Below are 16,661 nucleotides of genomic sequence, written 5' to 3' on the forward strand. Positions count from 1 at the left end.
CCATTAATCACTACACACTGCTTGCGGTCATGTAGAAAGTCTTCTATCCACGCTAGGACATTTCCCCGAATTCCGTACCCTTCCGGTTTGATTTTCAGCCTTTTGTGGGGTACACTGTCAAAAGCCTTGGCAAAATCTAGGTAAATATTGTCGATATTACCACCCCGTTCCAGAATATTGGTCCAAATATCCAATACCTTGAGCAAGTAAGTTAGGTAAGGTTAGGTATGTTTCTTTGGTTGATTAGGTCAGGTTGTGTTAGGTTCTAGTAATTGTTACCTGTTTTTAAAATACTTGCTATAGTGATAAGAACATCTGTGGAGAAACAATCCCTTCTGTTTGTAGCGGTGTTCTCAAAATTACTGTATTAATAAGCACAGATTATTACAGTAATGTATCTACTAATTAATGAATAACAAATACATAGTGTACTGTACAATACTGTATATGAGTGAAAGACATAGAAGAATGAGTGAGAGGCGGTGAGACGAGATGCAGTGGGTGGGACTGAGGGACACGCCCCTTGTAGGAGGAAAAGGCAAACCGACCGTGTGATCACCCCATGCTAGGGTATGCCACCACCTCTTGTTCTGATTGTGTTATAGAAATTAATTTGATACCATAATGATCCTGAATAAATTCTCTATGAGACATTTTCAATAAGAGATCCTTAAAAAACTTATTTTGACATGATATAATGATAGGGACTCCATTCTTTTATATGCAAAAAAAAAATATATGAAATGTTACCAAAGTCAATAAAATCTGTTCTAATTAGGTTAGACATCATCTTTTTACCAAAATTATCCTGAATATTTTATGTAAAAGTTTGGTTAAATAGATATACAGTATTTAAAAAAATAAAATCTACGTACAGGTATATATGATGCAGGCGTGAATGGAGCTGTGGGTTATAGCACGGTGCTGTATTTATTTATGCAAACACCTCTGTACACTTACAATATATTGTTAATATGATAAACAAAATAATGTATACTAATACTACACTGTATTGTACAGTATATATTGTACTGTAATCACCAGCAGAGTAGGCAGACACTGTCCACTCAGCTGACCTGGTGGGTGAATGGAGTCTCATGACCTGAAGATGTCTTGAATACTTACTTACTGAATGTACACTACAGTATGTACCCATCACTGTAATTATATTTAATGTTTTTAACACTGTATTCTTGACTGATTTTGTTCTGGTACAACACAAATTATATGCAAAAACAGAAGCTAGCGAGGGAACAACCTTCTACAGTGGCAGCAGAATGTGAACTAAACGATCCAAGCAGCCAGGCCACCCACGCGCCTGAGACATGGGGATGTGCTAGGGCATGATGCACTATCTCGGAACTCCTTGAAAATTTATTCCCAAGAACCAGAACATAGAGATTTAGAAAGATTTTCTCAGAACCTCAAAATTTCCTCAGAAAATGTGCCGGATCTTCACCTTCGGAAAATTGTCCACAGACCCGGAATTGGGGAATTTTTTATGAAAAATTACGAGCCAATTTAAATTCCAGGTAGTATTGGAGAGTTCCGTCTAATGGAAATATTAATACAGTATATCACTTGTGACAACACTTATAGCAATTACAACATAACACTTGTAACACCCATAACATGACACATAACACTCACAGTACTCATAACATAACACTTATAACACTTGTACCACTCGTATATAAACACTCTTAATGCTCATGACACCCATAACAACATTTATAACAGCATATATAACATTCATAACTCTTAACATAACACTCATAACATTACACTCATGCCTCAAGACACATACAGAGTAGCTGGTGGACGGTCTCTTCTAAACTCCATACTTGAACTCGATTCCAAAGTCGCCCAAGTTCTTCTTTATCCATTTGTCCATCTTAGCCTCCAGTTCAGGTGTGTACTTGCCCTTCCAGTCACCTACCTTACCTGGAATAGATACAGATATGGGTGAATGATTTGTATATTTTGCAGCTGTGGATTTGGGAAGGATGTTAAGGTTTTTACATAACAGCTGGTGGTAGGTTCATGTGTAAATGGCATTCAGAAAGTGGTAAAATGAGAAGTAAAATAATACACACATTTAGACATTTGCAATAAGCAGCAACATAATCTGCAGTGAACCTATTGAATAATGTTGCAAATTTTATCTTATGAACCGAGTACAGTACTATCGTGACAGTAGTGTTTGCTGTTGGCATACTGTACAGGTTTATTGAAAGAAAATGTCCTGATTTTAAAATGTACAATATAACCATTTAAAATCGGGGCATTCTTTAAAACCTGGAATTTTTTCAAATGTGGCCATTTTTTAAGATCTGAGCAATCTTTAAAATGTAGGCATTGTTTTACCTTGAACCTAACCTGATCTAATCTGTCCTAATCTAACCTAAACTATTCTAGCCTTACCTAACCTAACCCAACCCAACCTAGTCTGTATTTACCTTGCCTGAAGAACCCTCCGTCTTTCTGGACAATGTCGACGTTGAAGAAGATCTCTGAGCCCGCTCCCAGCACCGCATCACGAGCCTTCATCTCTGCGAAGCTTGTGTAGTGCGCCACCTGGAACACGGGGAGTGAGTCAGGACTTCAAATATAGCATGTGCACAAGTAAAGACAGAAGAAAGAAAGAGGGAGATAGACACAGACAAGGGCAAAGAGAAAGACAAAAAGAGAGAGAGAGAATAACAGAGAGAGTGTCACATTCTTACATTGTCCAGCTGTTCTTGGGAGAGGTTAGTACCGAGGAACTTGTCCAACTTCTTGAGTTCTTCCATGTTATTGTTCTTGAGGTCCTCGAAGAACATGAAGTGTAGATTGGGGTTTTTCCTCTGCTTCCAGGCCTCCTTCAGGTGAAGCCAGTAGGGTCCATACACACCTGTGGGCATGTGAGATAAAGAAATTTCAGTGATTCTATTATTTCAGCTAAGTTATCCAGCTCTGTAAGTGCACAAGTTAAAAAAAATTGTGTATGGTGTATGTGTATATGCATCTGTGTAAGGTGTTTGTGTATGTATATCTGTGTAGGGTATTTGTGTATGTGTATCTGTGTAGGGTATTTGTGTATGTGTATCTGTGTAGGGTATTTGTGTATGTGTATCTGTGTAGGGTATTTGTGTATGTGCATCTGTGTAGGGTATTTGTGTATGTGTATCTGTGTAGGGTATTTGTGTATGTGTATCTGTGTAGGGTATTTGTGTATGTGTATCTGTGTAGGGTATTTGTGTATGTGCATCTGTGTAGGGTATTTGTGTATGTGTATCTGTGTAGGGTATTTGTGTATGTGTATCTGTGTAGGGTATTTGTGTATGTGTATCTGTGTAGGGCATTCGTGGGTGTGTATATGTGTAGGGTATTAATGATAATAAAGAAATATAGCCGCATAATCAAAAGCTAATAATTACTTCTCACAAGAGTAATTACATCCAAATACCCTTTGCAAACACACACACACACACGCACACACGTGAGGCCCCTCATAACACCATCTGTGAGGGAATTACTACAACACGTGAGGTCCCTCATAACACCATCTGTGAGGGAATTACTACACCACGTGAGGTCCCTCATAACACCATCTGGGAGGGAGTTACTACACTACAAGTTTGCTGTTCAACACCTACAATAATCTGTATGTTCACTGTATGTTCCTTTACCTTTCTCTAATGAAGGCTTTTGTTAAACCACCAATGTATGTAATAAGTCATTTATGTCCAATGTATATTTTCAGTCTTCGGGCTGCAGAACTTTTTCAATAAACCGTCAATTATTATTATTATTATTATTTACACACACACACACACACACACACACACACACACACACACTAGGGACTTACAATCGTCATCCAGAAAGTATTGCACAAACTCCTCAAACGTCCCCTTGAAGTCGTGGTTCTTGAAGATGCGAGAGTGATGGAAGAAGGATACTACAGCATCCTTCGGGTTCCTGGCCATGTACACCGCCTGAGAAGGACAAGTTAAGACCTGTGAATGACCATCTGAGAGGGACAAGTTAAGAGCCATGTATGACCATCTGAGAGGGACAAGTTCGACAGCTGTGAATGACCAGCTAAGAGGGACAAGTTAAGAGCTGTGAATGGCCAGCTGAGAGGGATAAGTTAAGAGCTGTGAATGACCAGCTGAGAGGGACAAGTTCGACAGCTGTGAATGACCAGCTGAGAGGGACAAGTTCGACAGCTGTGAATGACTATCTGAGAGGGACAAGTTAAGAGCTGTGAATGACCATCTAAGAGGGACAAGTTAAGAGCTGTGAATGACCAGCTGAGAGGGATAAGTTAAGAGCTGTGTATGACCATCTGAGAGGGACAAGTTCAAGAGCTGTGAATGACTATCTGAGAGGGACAAGTTAAGAGCTGTGAATGACCATCTAAGAGGGACAAGTTAAGAGCTGTGAATGACCATCTGAGAGGGACAAGTTAAGAGCTGTGTATGACCAGCTGAGAGGGACAAGTTCAAGAGCTGTGAATGACCAGCTGAGAGGGACAAGTTCAAGAGCTGTGAATGACCAGCTGAGAGGGACAAGTTCGACAGCTGTGAATTATTATCTGAGAGGGACAAGTTAAGAGCTGTGTATGACCAGCTGAGAGGACAAGTTCAAGAGCTGTGAATGACCAGCTGAGAGGGACAAGTTCAAGAGCTGTGAATGACCAGCTGAGAGGGACAAGTTCGACAGCTATGAATTATTATCTGAGAGGGACAAGTTAAGAGCTGTGAATGACCATCTGAGAGGGACAAGTTAAGAGCTGTGTATGACCATCTGAGAGGGACAAGTTAAGAGCTGTGTATGACCATCTGAGAGGGACAAGTTCAAGAGCTGTGAATGACCAGCTGAGAGGACAAGTTCGACAGCTGTGAATTATGATCTGAGAGGGACAAGTTAAGAGCTGTGAATGACCAGCTGAGATGGACAAGTTAAGAGCTGTGAATGACTATCTGAGAAGGACAAGTTCGAGCTATGAATTATTATCTGAGAGGGACAAGTTAAGAGCTGTGAATGACCATCTGAGAGGGACAAGTTAAGAGCTGTGAATGACTATCTGAGAGGGACAAGTTAAGAGCTGTGAATGACCATCTGAGAGGGACAAGTTAAGAGCTGTGAATGACTATCTGAGAGGGACAAGTTAAGAGCTGTGAATTACCATCTGAGAGGGACAAGTTAAGAGCTGTGAATGACTATCTGAGAAGGACAAGTTCGACAGCTATGAATTATTATCTGAGAGGGACAAGTTAAGAGCTGTGAATGACCATCTGAGAGGGACAAGTTAAGAGCTGTGAATGACTATCTGAGAGGGACAAGTTAAGAGCTGTGAATGACCATCTGAGAGGGACAAGTTAAGAGCTGTGAATGACTATCTGAGAGGGACAAGTTAAGAGCTGTGAATTACCATCTGAGAGGGACAAGTTAAGAGCTGTGAATGACTATCTGAGAAGGACAAGTTAAGAGCTGTGAATGGCTACCTGGGTTAATAAAACAGTGACATTATATATTATCAACCACTCATTTACCTTGCTAGTCTTCAGGAGGTCTGTTGGCAGGAGGGGGAGAGCAAGGTGAGACTTGAAGGTTCGAGGTTCAGGAGCCAACTCGCACATCTGGAGGAACACCCCGTTCTCAGGTTCTCTGCCGGGACACATCTTCTTGAAGCCCTGCATCAGTGGGTGGTCTGGCCCGATGGGATCAATATTTTTGGTCTTCAACAATGTATCCATTCTAGGAAGGTGAAATAGGAAATGATGATTTATTGGGCTGTTCTTGGTTGAATCGACTTACTGTTTATTATTGTTTGTATACCTACATAGTCTATGCACACTGTATACTTGCACTTCACTTTAATGGTCCTTTGCAGGACTAGTTCTCTAAAGAAAAGCGTTTTGACATGGAATCTAAATGAGCAAGTAAGTTTTAATCACTGGAAGAGGAAGGAGGAACAGGAAATAAGAATGAGTATCAATGTTGAAGATTAACTCACTTAAACAATAAGTAACTTGAAGGAAAGAGTAACAAAGTAGAAAATCGACTCACTCAAGGAACGGGACTCGGGCATTGACAGGGGCCGCGGCCATAGGGTTGTTCAAGTCTGGGTTGTACCTCATTGTCCACATAATCTCCTGCAGCCATGTCGTCCCACACTTTGGCCATGTCAGAAGTACCACATCGTCGGGTTTCAGCTACCAGGGTGAAAACGAGAAGGTTACTGTATGTGCATTAAAGACATAAAAGCTTCAGCGTATGTTTTATCTCAACAAAGGTGTCTGAACCTACTGAAGAAGGTGTCATAGTATAGGATATCTTGAGGTCGGGGATATTAATATTAGAGTAGATTATTGAAAGTATAAGTCTTTATCTTTTATCAGTTTCCTGTAGGTTACAATTATGTGTGAAGAAAACCATTGTATCTTTGAGTGAATCTTGAACAAGTAACCTAACCTAACTTAAACCTAAACTAACCTTGAAGTTATAATATTCATCTGCGAATCTCTTGAAGGTTGAGGGGAAGAGCCACCTGCCGGGGTGAAGGCGAACTATACCCTCACTGTACCCCTGCCAGTCCCTCTCCTGACGGGCCAACTCCTCCCCCTCCAGAGACACCAGGTTGTGACCACTCGCTAGAGACATGGTGTTCCTGCAGGTACAAGGACGTGTTACTTGTGTGTCACGTGTGTTACTGGTGTGTCACGTGTCTTGTTTGTTACGTGGGAGCTACATTATAACACGGCATCACACATCAGCCACTACAACATGTGCTATGTAATGTGGTTAGCAAAAAAAAAAATATATATATATATACATCCAAGAATTTATCTGTATTTGCCTTAAACCACACTTAAATAAAAACACATACTTCACCCCTGAAAAACCTCCATTAGTCAGGTCAGGAAGAGAGTGCACCGAGTGAATTAATTTTAGCATGACATACAGTCTGCAGTGTAGGGGGGTGATCTCTCCTCGTCTCAGCAGTGCCTCTCCATCCTCGTCCTCGTTTCAGTAGTGCCATCCCCGGCCTCGTCTCACCAGTGCCGTCCTCGTTTCAGTAGTGCCTCCTCCGTCCTCGTCTCAGCAGTACCTCCTCCATCCTCGTCTCAGCAGTGTGCCTCTGTCCTCGTCTCAGTAGTACCTCTGTACTCGTCTCAGTAGTGCCTCCTCCATCCTCGTCTCAGCAGTGTGTGCCTCTGTACCTCTGTCTCTCAGTAGTGCCTCCTCCATCCTCGTCTCAGCAGTGTGCCTCTGTCCTCGTCTCAGTAGTGCCTCTTTCCTCGTCTCAGCAGTGACTCTTCCATCCTCGTCTCAGCAGTGCCTCCTCCGTCCTCGTCTCCAGCAGTGCCGCCTCTGTCCTAATCTCAGCAGTGCCGCCATCCTTGTCTCAGCAGTGCCTCCTCCGTCCTCGTCTCAGCAGTGCCTCTGTCCTCGTCTCAGCAGTGCCGCTATCCTCGTCTCCAGCAGTGCCGCCATCCTCGTCTCAGCAGTGACTCTTCCGTCCTCGTCTCCAGCCGTGCCGCCTCTGTCCTCGTCTCCAGCAGTGCCGCCATCCTTGTCTCAGCAGTGCCTCCATCCTCGTCTCAGCAGTGCCTCCTCCGTCCTCGCAGTGCCTCCTCCGTCCTCGTCTCCAGTAGTGCCACTTCCATCCTCGTCTCCAGTAGTGCCAATTCCATCCTCGTCTCCAGTAGTGCCAATTCCATCCTCATCTCAGCAGTACCTCTGTCCTCGTCTCAGCAGTGCCTCCATCCTCGTCTCAGCAGTGACTCTTCCATCCTCGTCTCAGTAGTGCCACCCCCGTCCTCGTCTCAGCAGTGCCACCTCCGTCCTTGTCTCAGCAGTGCCGCCTCTGTCCTCGTCTCAGTAGTGCCACCCCCGTCCTCGTCTCAGCAGTGCCGCCTCCGTCGTCGTCTCAGCAGTGCCACCCCCGTCCTCGTCTCAGAAGTGCTACCTCCGTCCTCGTCTCAGAAGTGCCACCTCCGTCCTCGTCTCAGCAGTGCCACCTCCGTCCTCGTCTCAGCAGTGCGACCCCAGTCCTCGATAAACCAGTGTTCCTCCTCCGTCCTTGCGGCACCAGTGAGTCCGTCCTTGCTTCGCCAGTGCCGCCGATAACCTTCTCGATGTGTACTTCCGTAACGTAATAGATAGCTAGATAAAGTTTTCACATCACAGGGTCACGAAAGGATGCCAAGGTGACTGACTGTGTGTGTGTGTGTGACAGTGTGACAATCTAATTCAACGTTCATCCTTGTAGACTGAGCTCTTAGTGTGCGAGTGTCTGTCAGTCTGTGATTGAAAGTTGACATTCACGCTTGTGGAAAGTTAGAGGAGAGAAGGATAGAGAGTGGGATACTCGAGAGAAGAAGAGGAAGCTGAATAAATGAGAATAAGAAAGAGAAGAAACTGGATGTAGACTATGAGAGAATATTAATAAGGTCAGAGTATCATATATCACCCGGTACTGACATTATTTTCACCAAGTATTGATAATATATTTACTTGGTATTGGTAACACTACACAAAAATAAAAAACAAGTGAAAATCGGCAATAAACATGCTAATATAAAGATGAAATAAGCAAAGCGCACTGTACACTGAAGCATACCTTGCACCATAGGTATATACTGTACTATAACTATGCCACCATAGCAATGTGTGTTCTGTGCATCACACCATAACTCCTCAATGTCATAGAAACGTGCACCATAATTCCCAGTCATACATCCGTGCACCAATACTACGTGTCATACAAATGTGCACCATAACTCCTCAGTGCCATACCCCTGTGCACCGTAACTCACTATAATCGTGATATAGAGTCTTGTACCATGACAACTCACTATTCTCGCCTCTCAGCACCCAAGCGTGTTGAGTGTTGCAGAGATTGACAGAAGCGACAGTCACCCTCACCCTTCAAGCCAACCAGTAGCACCGAGGTTGAACCGAGTATTTAATAATTGGGGAGAATCTACCTCACCTCTTTTTACAGCAGCCTAAGAAGGGCATCGTGTTGAAGCCTCGACAGATGTGGGCAGGGAAGAATATACAGTACTTTCAGGTAATGATCACGACGAGTTCCGTTCTCACACACTGTGGATCACCAAGCTTGTGTGTTATTAGTGAGGGCATGGTTGGATATATACAGTATATAAGGACTTTATAATGGTATATGATTTGCATATTATTCAGGTTGGAAAGACGGATATATGTTGAGTTTACTATGGTATAAATTTTGTATAGATTCAGGTATGGGTTCCTGGTACGTGTTAATGTTTTCCGGTATTGTTTTGATTCATGATAGCCCTGTATCCCTACTTCCTTTTCCCCGTCCTTTCTTCCCTTCACTTATTCTTACTGACTTCTTTCCGTTTTACCAAATATGTTCCAGTATAGTGAGAACAATTTCATTTTATGTGAACAACAACAAAAAACTCAACACTACATAATGTGAAACGTTGGTGAAAATCTCATTCCGCTAAAACCACACCATCTACCCCCTCACTCCCTCCTCCCCCCAGAGCGCCAGGTGAACAGTGGCTCAGACCGCAGTCCAAAACCACACACACACACATGCACACACAACACAACACAACACAACATACACAACACAACAGCAACACAACACAACACACATTCGAAACTCAACTCCACCTAGTTTTCTAGATCTATTTACGGAACTTAAAAGCCTTGTTGTTCTCACGGAGGGTCAAATTTAATACCTCAAGGACGGAAGGTTGACCTACATGTTTGGTTCACTCCTGGTATGATGGGTGTCGTCTTGGAAGGCTTTATGACGCGTGTTTTAGTGCTTACCGCGTGTGTGTGTAGTCCATCTCACAACGACACTTAGTTATTGTAATTTTTGTTATGTCACTTGTATCTGTTAATACACTCTTTCTTTCTTTTATTCTGGTACACACACACACACACACACACACTACACTACACTATGCACCATACACACACAACACAATACAATAACACACACACACACTCATTACACTACACTATGCACCATACACACACAACACAATACAATACACACACACACACACACACACACACATATTACACTACACTATGCACCATACACACACAACACAATACAATACACACACACACATTACACTACACTATACCATACACACAACACAATAACACACACATATTACACTACACTATGCACCATACACACAATACAATAACACACACACACACATATTACACTACACTATGCACCATACACACACACAACACAATACAATAACACACACACACACACATTACACTACACTATGCACCATACACACACAACACAATACAATAACACACACACAGACACACACATTACACTACACTATACCATACACACACACAACACAATACAATAACACACACACACATTACACTACACTATGCACCATACACACACAACACAATACAATAACACACACACACACATTACACTACACTATGCACCATACACACACAACACAATACAATAACACACACACACACATTACACTACACTATGCACCATACACACAACACAATAACACACACATATTACACTACACTATGCACCATACACACAATACAATAACACACACGCACACACATATTACACTACACTATGCACCATACACAATACAATACAATAACACACACACACATTACACTACACTATGCACCATACACACAACACAATAACACACACACAGACACACACATTACACTACACTATGCACCATATACACAATACAATACAATAACACACACACACAGACACACACATTACACTACACTATGCACCATACACACAACACAATAACACACACACACAGACACACACCCTGGTTAACCTTGTAATACCTCAGCTCTCTCCACGCGTTTTCTACACACTAAGCCGCCACATGAGATCAGTGTTGCCAGATCAAGGTTAATACTGTTAAAAAATAATATATATATTTTCCCCTGAACTAAAGATACAAACAAAAAACAAATGCCTTAAAAAAACATAAAAAAAAATGATGCAAATAAAAACCGACGTATGTTAACAAGCTTTTAGTGATGAGATTAAGTTTATGGATTTATAGGAAAGGTGATGTGATGTGATTGTCTTAACTGGTGATTAATGAAGGGATCTAGTTAAGGTCGAGTCTCTGTGGCCTGGAGGTGTGTTTTCACCTGAGCTAAGACGAAGGACGACGTTTACTCCTCCACGGCCTTCTTTCCCTCCCTCCTGCTTCTCTCCCTCCTACTTCCCTCCCTCCCTCCCTCCCTTCCTCCTACCTCCCTCCCTCCTACTTCTCTCTCTCTTCTTCCCTCTGGATTCCGGTGTTTCAATGTCACTATTCTACCCTTCTCATGTTACCTTACCACGCCACACTAATAAAAATAATAATGGTTGCCCCTCGTGTAACGAGGATGGCCGGCCCAAGGGCCACCAAGGCGTGAATTTGTTTAAGGTGTAGAAGCTGTCGCCAACACAACAAACACGCCCTAAGTTAACGAGCTGTACGACCCAGTGTCAAGGAATAGTCCAAGAAGTCCGGACAACTCGCCAACTGCACTGGTTAACCATTACCCCGAACACGATCCGCAAATCGATTAACATGCAGGTTCCCGATTACTGCTGGGTAGACACTACACTACACCATACACACCACACCACACTCCACACCACCTGTTCGCAAAAATAATTACCTCACGTCTCATTCCAAGGTCTCTGAAATTTCCCTCATTATCTCTACGTTCACTCTCAGGGCTGTGGAGACATTGTGTTTTCTTTAGGCTGCTACAATTGGCTTACTGAATAATAATAATAATAATAATAATAATAATAATAATAATAATAATAATAATAATAAAAACAATAACAATAATAATAACAATAATAATAAAAAAAATTCATTCAAGTACATTAGTTATCTTTACAGTCAATATTTAAATCATAACAAAGGGAACGTTATAGAAATGGTAACAAACAAATGAACTCTGCAAAGCTTAAAAGTAGAACGAGAGAGAGGCCATCATATATAATATACAAGGCTTAAGATTGACCTGCTTGCTGGCACGTGTTCAGCTTTCATCTCTCTCTCTCTCTCTCGTCTATATGTCAAGCACAGCCTATACTAACTTGCGCTAAAGATGGATCACCTGAAGCTTAACCCCCTAGTTTTTCACCTAACCTAACCTAACTTAACCTAACGCTAACTTAAAGCAACGCTATTCTAATCTAACCAAATTTAATCTAACCTAGCACCTACAGAACCTAACCTAACCAAAACTCATACGGTAGAATTCTTATCATGTTTTTCTGCCACCATAAGTATAAAACAAAACATTACTTCTATAATCAACAGGAAATGGTGGCGAGGCGTGTGTGTGTGTGTCAGGTGTTCTAGTCACCGAACCCTCCTGTACTCAGTCCTGGTCTCCTCCTTTCTCTCGGTAACCGCAAACAACCTGTAAAGTATTTCTCTATTTTTAGAGCGAGTCGTCAGTCCGCTTGTTGCCGTAAGCTCTTGCTACCATCAGTCATATCACCTCATACTGATTAGGGTTCCTGCCGATGTGAGAACACACACGTGAAACACTCTCCTTCCCTCACACGTCAACACACACGTGAAACACTCTCCTTCCCTCACACGTCAACACACACGTGAAACACTCTCCTTCCCTCACACGTCAACACACACGTGAAACACTCTCCTTCCCTCACACGTCAACACACACGTGAAACACTCTCCTTCCCTCACACGTCAACACATACGTGAAACACTCTCCTTCCTCACACGTCAACACACACGTGAAACACTCTCCTTCCCTCACACGTCAACACACACGTGAAACACTCTCCTTCCCTCACACGTCAACACACACGTGAAACACTCTCCTTCCCTCACACGTCAACACACACGTGAAACACTCTCCTTCCCTCACACGTCACACACGTGAAACACTCTCCTTCCCTCACACGTCAACACACACGTGAAACACTCTCCTTCCCTCACACGTCAACACACAGGTGAAACACTCTCCTTCCCCCACACGTCAACACAGATGAAACACTCTCCTTCTCCCACACGTCAACACAGGTGAAAAACTCTCCTTCCCTCACACGTCAACACAGGTGAAACGCACTCCTTCCTTCACACGTCAACACAGGTGAAGCACCCTCCCTCCCTCCCTCACACGTCAACACAAGCCCTCCCTCACAAACCAAACCTCAACAGAAACACAAAATCTCTCGGTAATTGGGTGTTACATATTAGCCCTTATATATAGGGAAGACTCATAGACACTTAAAAGTAATCCGAAAATATCGTCAATGACTTCAGATGTGTTTGGTGTCGGTGTCTCTTACTGGTACCAGAACACGAGGAAATAAAGGTGTGGTTATTATCATACAGTTTCGGATCACCTGATAATTAGACACCCACAGCTTATTTCACCTGTAGATTAACCACCCTAACGTTACTTAACCACCCTAACGTTACCTAAGGGGGGGGGGGGTAGGTTAGCGTTAGATTATGATAGGTTGGATTAGCATTAGGGTGGTTACGGTAAAATAAGCTGGGGTGTCTAATCTTAAGGTAAAATAATCTGGGGTGTCTAAGCTTAAGGTATAATAACCAGGGATGTCTAAGCTTAAGGTATAATAAGCTGGGGTGTCTAATGTTAAGGTAATCTGGGGTGTCTAAGCTTAAGGTATAATAAGCTGGGGTGTCTAATGTTAAGATATAATAAACTAGGGTATCTAATCTTATAGGTCATTTAAGCTGGGATGTCTAATCTTACGTTAAAATAAGCTGGGGTGTCTAATCTTACGGTAAAATAAACTGAAGTCTTTAATCTTCAAGTGATCAGAAATATCTACCAATTTGAGACCAGTAGCTGAAGCACACACTGATACACGCACACACACACGAGACCACCTGCTCACCTGAGAGAGACCACTCAACTAACTACGGGCGACAGGGGAGTTGCACACCGACCAGCCCTGGCGTGGCCCCAAGGTGGTGCCGCCCCGCCCCATGGATGCCTCACCCGTGTGCACAACTTATCTAATTACTCACTATTCCCTGTGCTGTGTTTTGTGTTGCTGTTTGTGGTTAGTGTTGAGTGTATAAGTGTCCTCTCCTTAAGGTTCTTCCTGTAACTAAACTAACACATTAACTTGGACTTAAGGTTTACACACGCAATGAAGGAAAAATAAATTGTAATTGTGAGTTAAATGTGAATGGAAAGTTTCTGATCGATTGAAGATTAAGTATCCATGATTATTTCACCTGGAGATTAACCATCCTACCTTAATCTTACCTCAACCTAAACCTATCTTAACCAAACAAAACAAAATAAAACCTAACCTTATTTTAACAACTGAGTTTCGATATACATTTAACATCCTTCTCATTTGTTCAGCACATTATTTAACCTCATTTATTTTCTATATTATTTAAGCTATAGTGTTGGAACCTAAGTTTTCGTCTTTTAGTAAAAGTTGGATGAATAATGATAAATTCTCTACAGCTCTTTATTTCTTTCCAGCTATTACTTATTTTTAGTTAAGAAATAAAGATTAATTCTCTACCTTCATTTATATTGTCTCATCAAGGTTTCTAAGCCTGTGGTCTAGAACAATGCCAAATAGAACAAAACTTTCCCTCGGCCGTGCATGATCGTTCACTTTCACTCTGACTTCAAACACACTTTCACAACACGACTTGATTTTCACTTTCGCTTTCACTAACGATCGCCTTTTGTTCCGTGTTCATTTTCATGCATTATTATTTTTTTTTTCACCATCTATGTCACCATTTCAATATTTTACACCTGTCGAAACTTTCCACCTGTGAACGCTATACATATATCAACATTTCACGCCCGTCGACACTTCACGCCTGTCGACACTCCACACCCGTCGACACTTCACGCCTGTCGACACTTCACACCCGTCAACACTCCACACCTGTCAACACTCCACACCTGTCAACACTTCACACCCGTCAACACTCCACACCTGTCAACACTCCACACCTGTCAACACTCCACACCTGTCAATTCATTTATGATGTTGAAATACACAGTAGTTCGTGTTCTTAATTCCATACATACATGAACGTAAAGTGGATTTATGTTATATTTACTTCTGAAGTGGACGGCAAGCCAAAACAAAACACATGTTTTTATTACCACCTGTTCCACCTCACACCACACCCTCCACCTCACCTACTCCACTCCACAAATCACCCCATACTCCACTTCACCCATTCCACCTCACCACACTCACTCCACCTCACCATCTCTCACCCCAGCTCCACCTCACCACCCATAACTCCACCTCATCACCCCCAGCTCCACCTCACCACCCACTCCACCTCACCACCCCTAGCTCCACCTCACCACACTCACTCCACCTCACCATCTCTCACCCCCAGCTCCACCTCACCACCCATAACTCATCACCCCAGCTCCACCTCACCACCCATAACTCCACCTCATCACCCCCAGCTCCACCTCACCCCAACTCCACCTCACCACCCCTAGCTCCACCTCACCACCCCCAACCCACCTCACCACCCCAACTCCACCTCACCACCCCTCACCCCAACTCCACCTCCCCAACTCCACCTCACCACCCCAACTCCACCTCATCATCCCAGCTCCACCTCATCATCCCCAGCTCCACCTCATCACCCCCAGCTCCACCTCACCACCCCTAGCTCCACCTCACCACCCCTAGCTCCACCTCACCACCCCTAGCTCCACCTCACCACCCCCAACTCCACCTCACCATACCCCACTCCACCTACCCAGGTACCACATTTTCATCAGGTGAATAAGCTGGGATGGAGTGAATCCAAGTTATCTCTTACATCAAATTCACTGTTATTTTCACGAATAATATCACAATCAGTTCACTCTTAGGTAAAACGGAACCGGCCACTTTGAGTCTTAGATTAAATGTGAGGCTAAGTCAGATTACCTGTTTGAGATGTGGGAAGTGATTCACGGTCTGATTAACACGGGGATATTGGAACGTCTAACAAGATCGTCTATGTAAACAACAGCTGGTTATCCTCCTCTAACCCGGCACAACAAAAGAAGAGATGGAACACACCTTTAATTTGCTTTTCTTTATCCTCTTCGCCATTGATCTCTGTTGGCAAGTATTGGCTCCAAAATGTATCTGTATACCTGCCCCGGTGTTGGTCCCGTCATAACACTCTCCAAAAAAGTTTGCCCTGACAATTTTCTGAACTTACTGTAAGGCTTCTTCAACCTAACTCTATGACCTCTGGTGGGGCGGGCGTCCACTATCAACAGACTCACAATGATTTACAGGCTCCTACCTCCTCTCCAAAATCTCCATACAGTTCAGATCTCTATATCAACGAGTCCTACAGTATACAACCACTACTAAAATGTCACTTAGGTCTCTGAATAGAGTATGACTATCAACTATGAAACATATCTCGGAACAATACAACCACAGCGGTTCTTTTCTTTACTTTGTTTACACATTATTCAACAGCACTAGAGGCGAAATTGCTTTGATTTGTGATATTCTAATGTATTTACGAGTCTCAATGTTTTTTTTTTATTTGATGGTTCTCATTAATTCATCATTATTTTATCAATGT

At 42.8% G+C, this 16,661-nt stretch overlaps 1 protein-coding gene across 2 annotated transcripts; it reads right to left on the minus strand.

Annotated features, from left to right (window-relative positions):
• Positions 1-911: 911 nt before the first annotated feature.
• Positions 912-13,981, minus strand: LOC121878340 (sulfotransferase 1A1-like). 2 transcript variants are annotated; one of them, XM_042384505.1, is made up of 9 exons: positions 13,895-13,914; positions 8,990-9,102; positions 6,487-6,661; positions 6,061-6,206; positions 5,544-5,748; positions 3,854-3,980; positions 2,727-2,893; positions 2,460-2,577; positions 912-1,944 (listed from the first exon to the last, which is right to left on the minus strand). In XM_042384505.1, the coding sequence occupies exons 2-9, from the start codon at positions 9,016-9,018 to the stop codon at positions 1,832-1,834; spliced, it is 1,080 nt and encodes a 359-aa protein (XP_042240439.1). In that variant the 5' UTR covers positions 9,019-9,102; positions 13,895-13,914; the 3' UTR covers positions 912-1,831. The 2 variants fall into 2 exon arrangements, with proteins under 2 accessions (XP_042240439.1, XP_042240440.1); XM_042384506.1 differs by lacking the exons at positions 8,990-9,102; positions 13,895-13,914 and adding an exon at positions 13,961-13,981.
• Between the last annotated feature and the right edge of the window lie 2,680 nt (positions 13,982-16,661).

The sequence above is a fragment of the Homarus americanus genome, unplaced genomic scaffold (genome assembly GCF_018991925.1).
Source record: "Homarus americanus isolate GMGI-L3 unplaced genomic scaffold, GMGI_Hamer_2.0 scaffold41027, whole genome shotgun sequence".
Taxonomy (NCBI): Eukaryota; Metazoa; Arthropoda; class Malacostraca; order Decapoda; family Nephropidae; genus Homarus; species Homarus americanus.

Excerpts from the sequence above, each read along its gene's own strand:
- LOC121878340 (XM_042384505.1), bottom strand. The coding sequence starts at position 9,018 with ATGCCCTTCTTAGGCTGCTGTAAAAAGAG. Across the intron at positions 6,662-8,989 it reads TTAGGCTGCTGTAAAAAGAG|GAACACCATGTCTCTAGCGA; the intron begins GTGAGGTAGATT and ends TTGTACCTGCAG. Across the intron at positions 2,894-3,853 it reads ATACTTTCTGGATGACGATT|GTGTGTATGGACCCTACTGG; the intron begins GTAAGTCCCTAG and ends ACATGCCCACAG.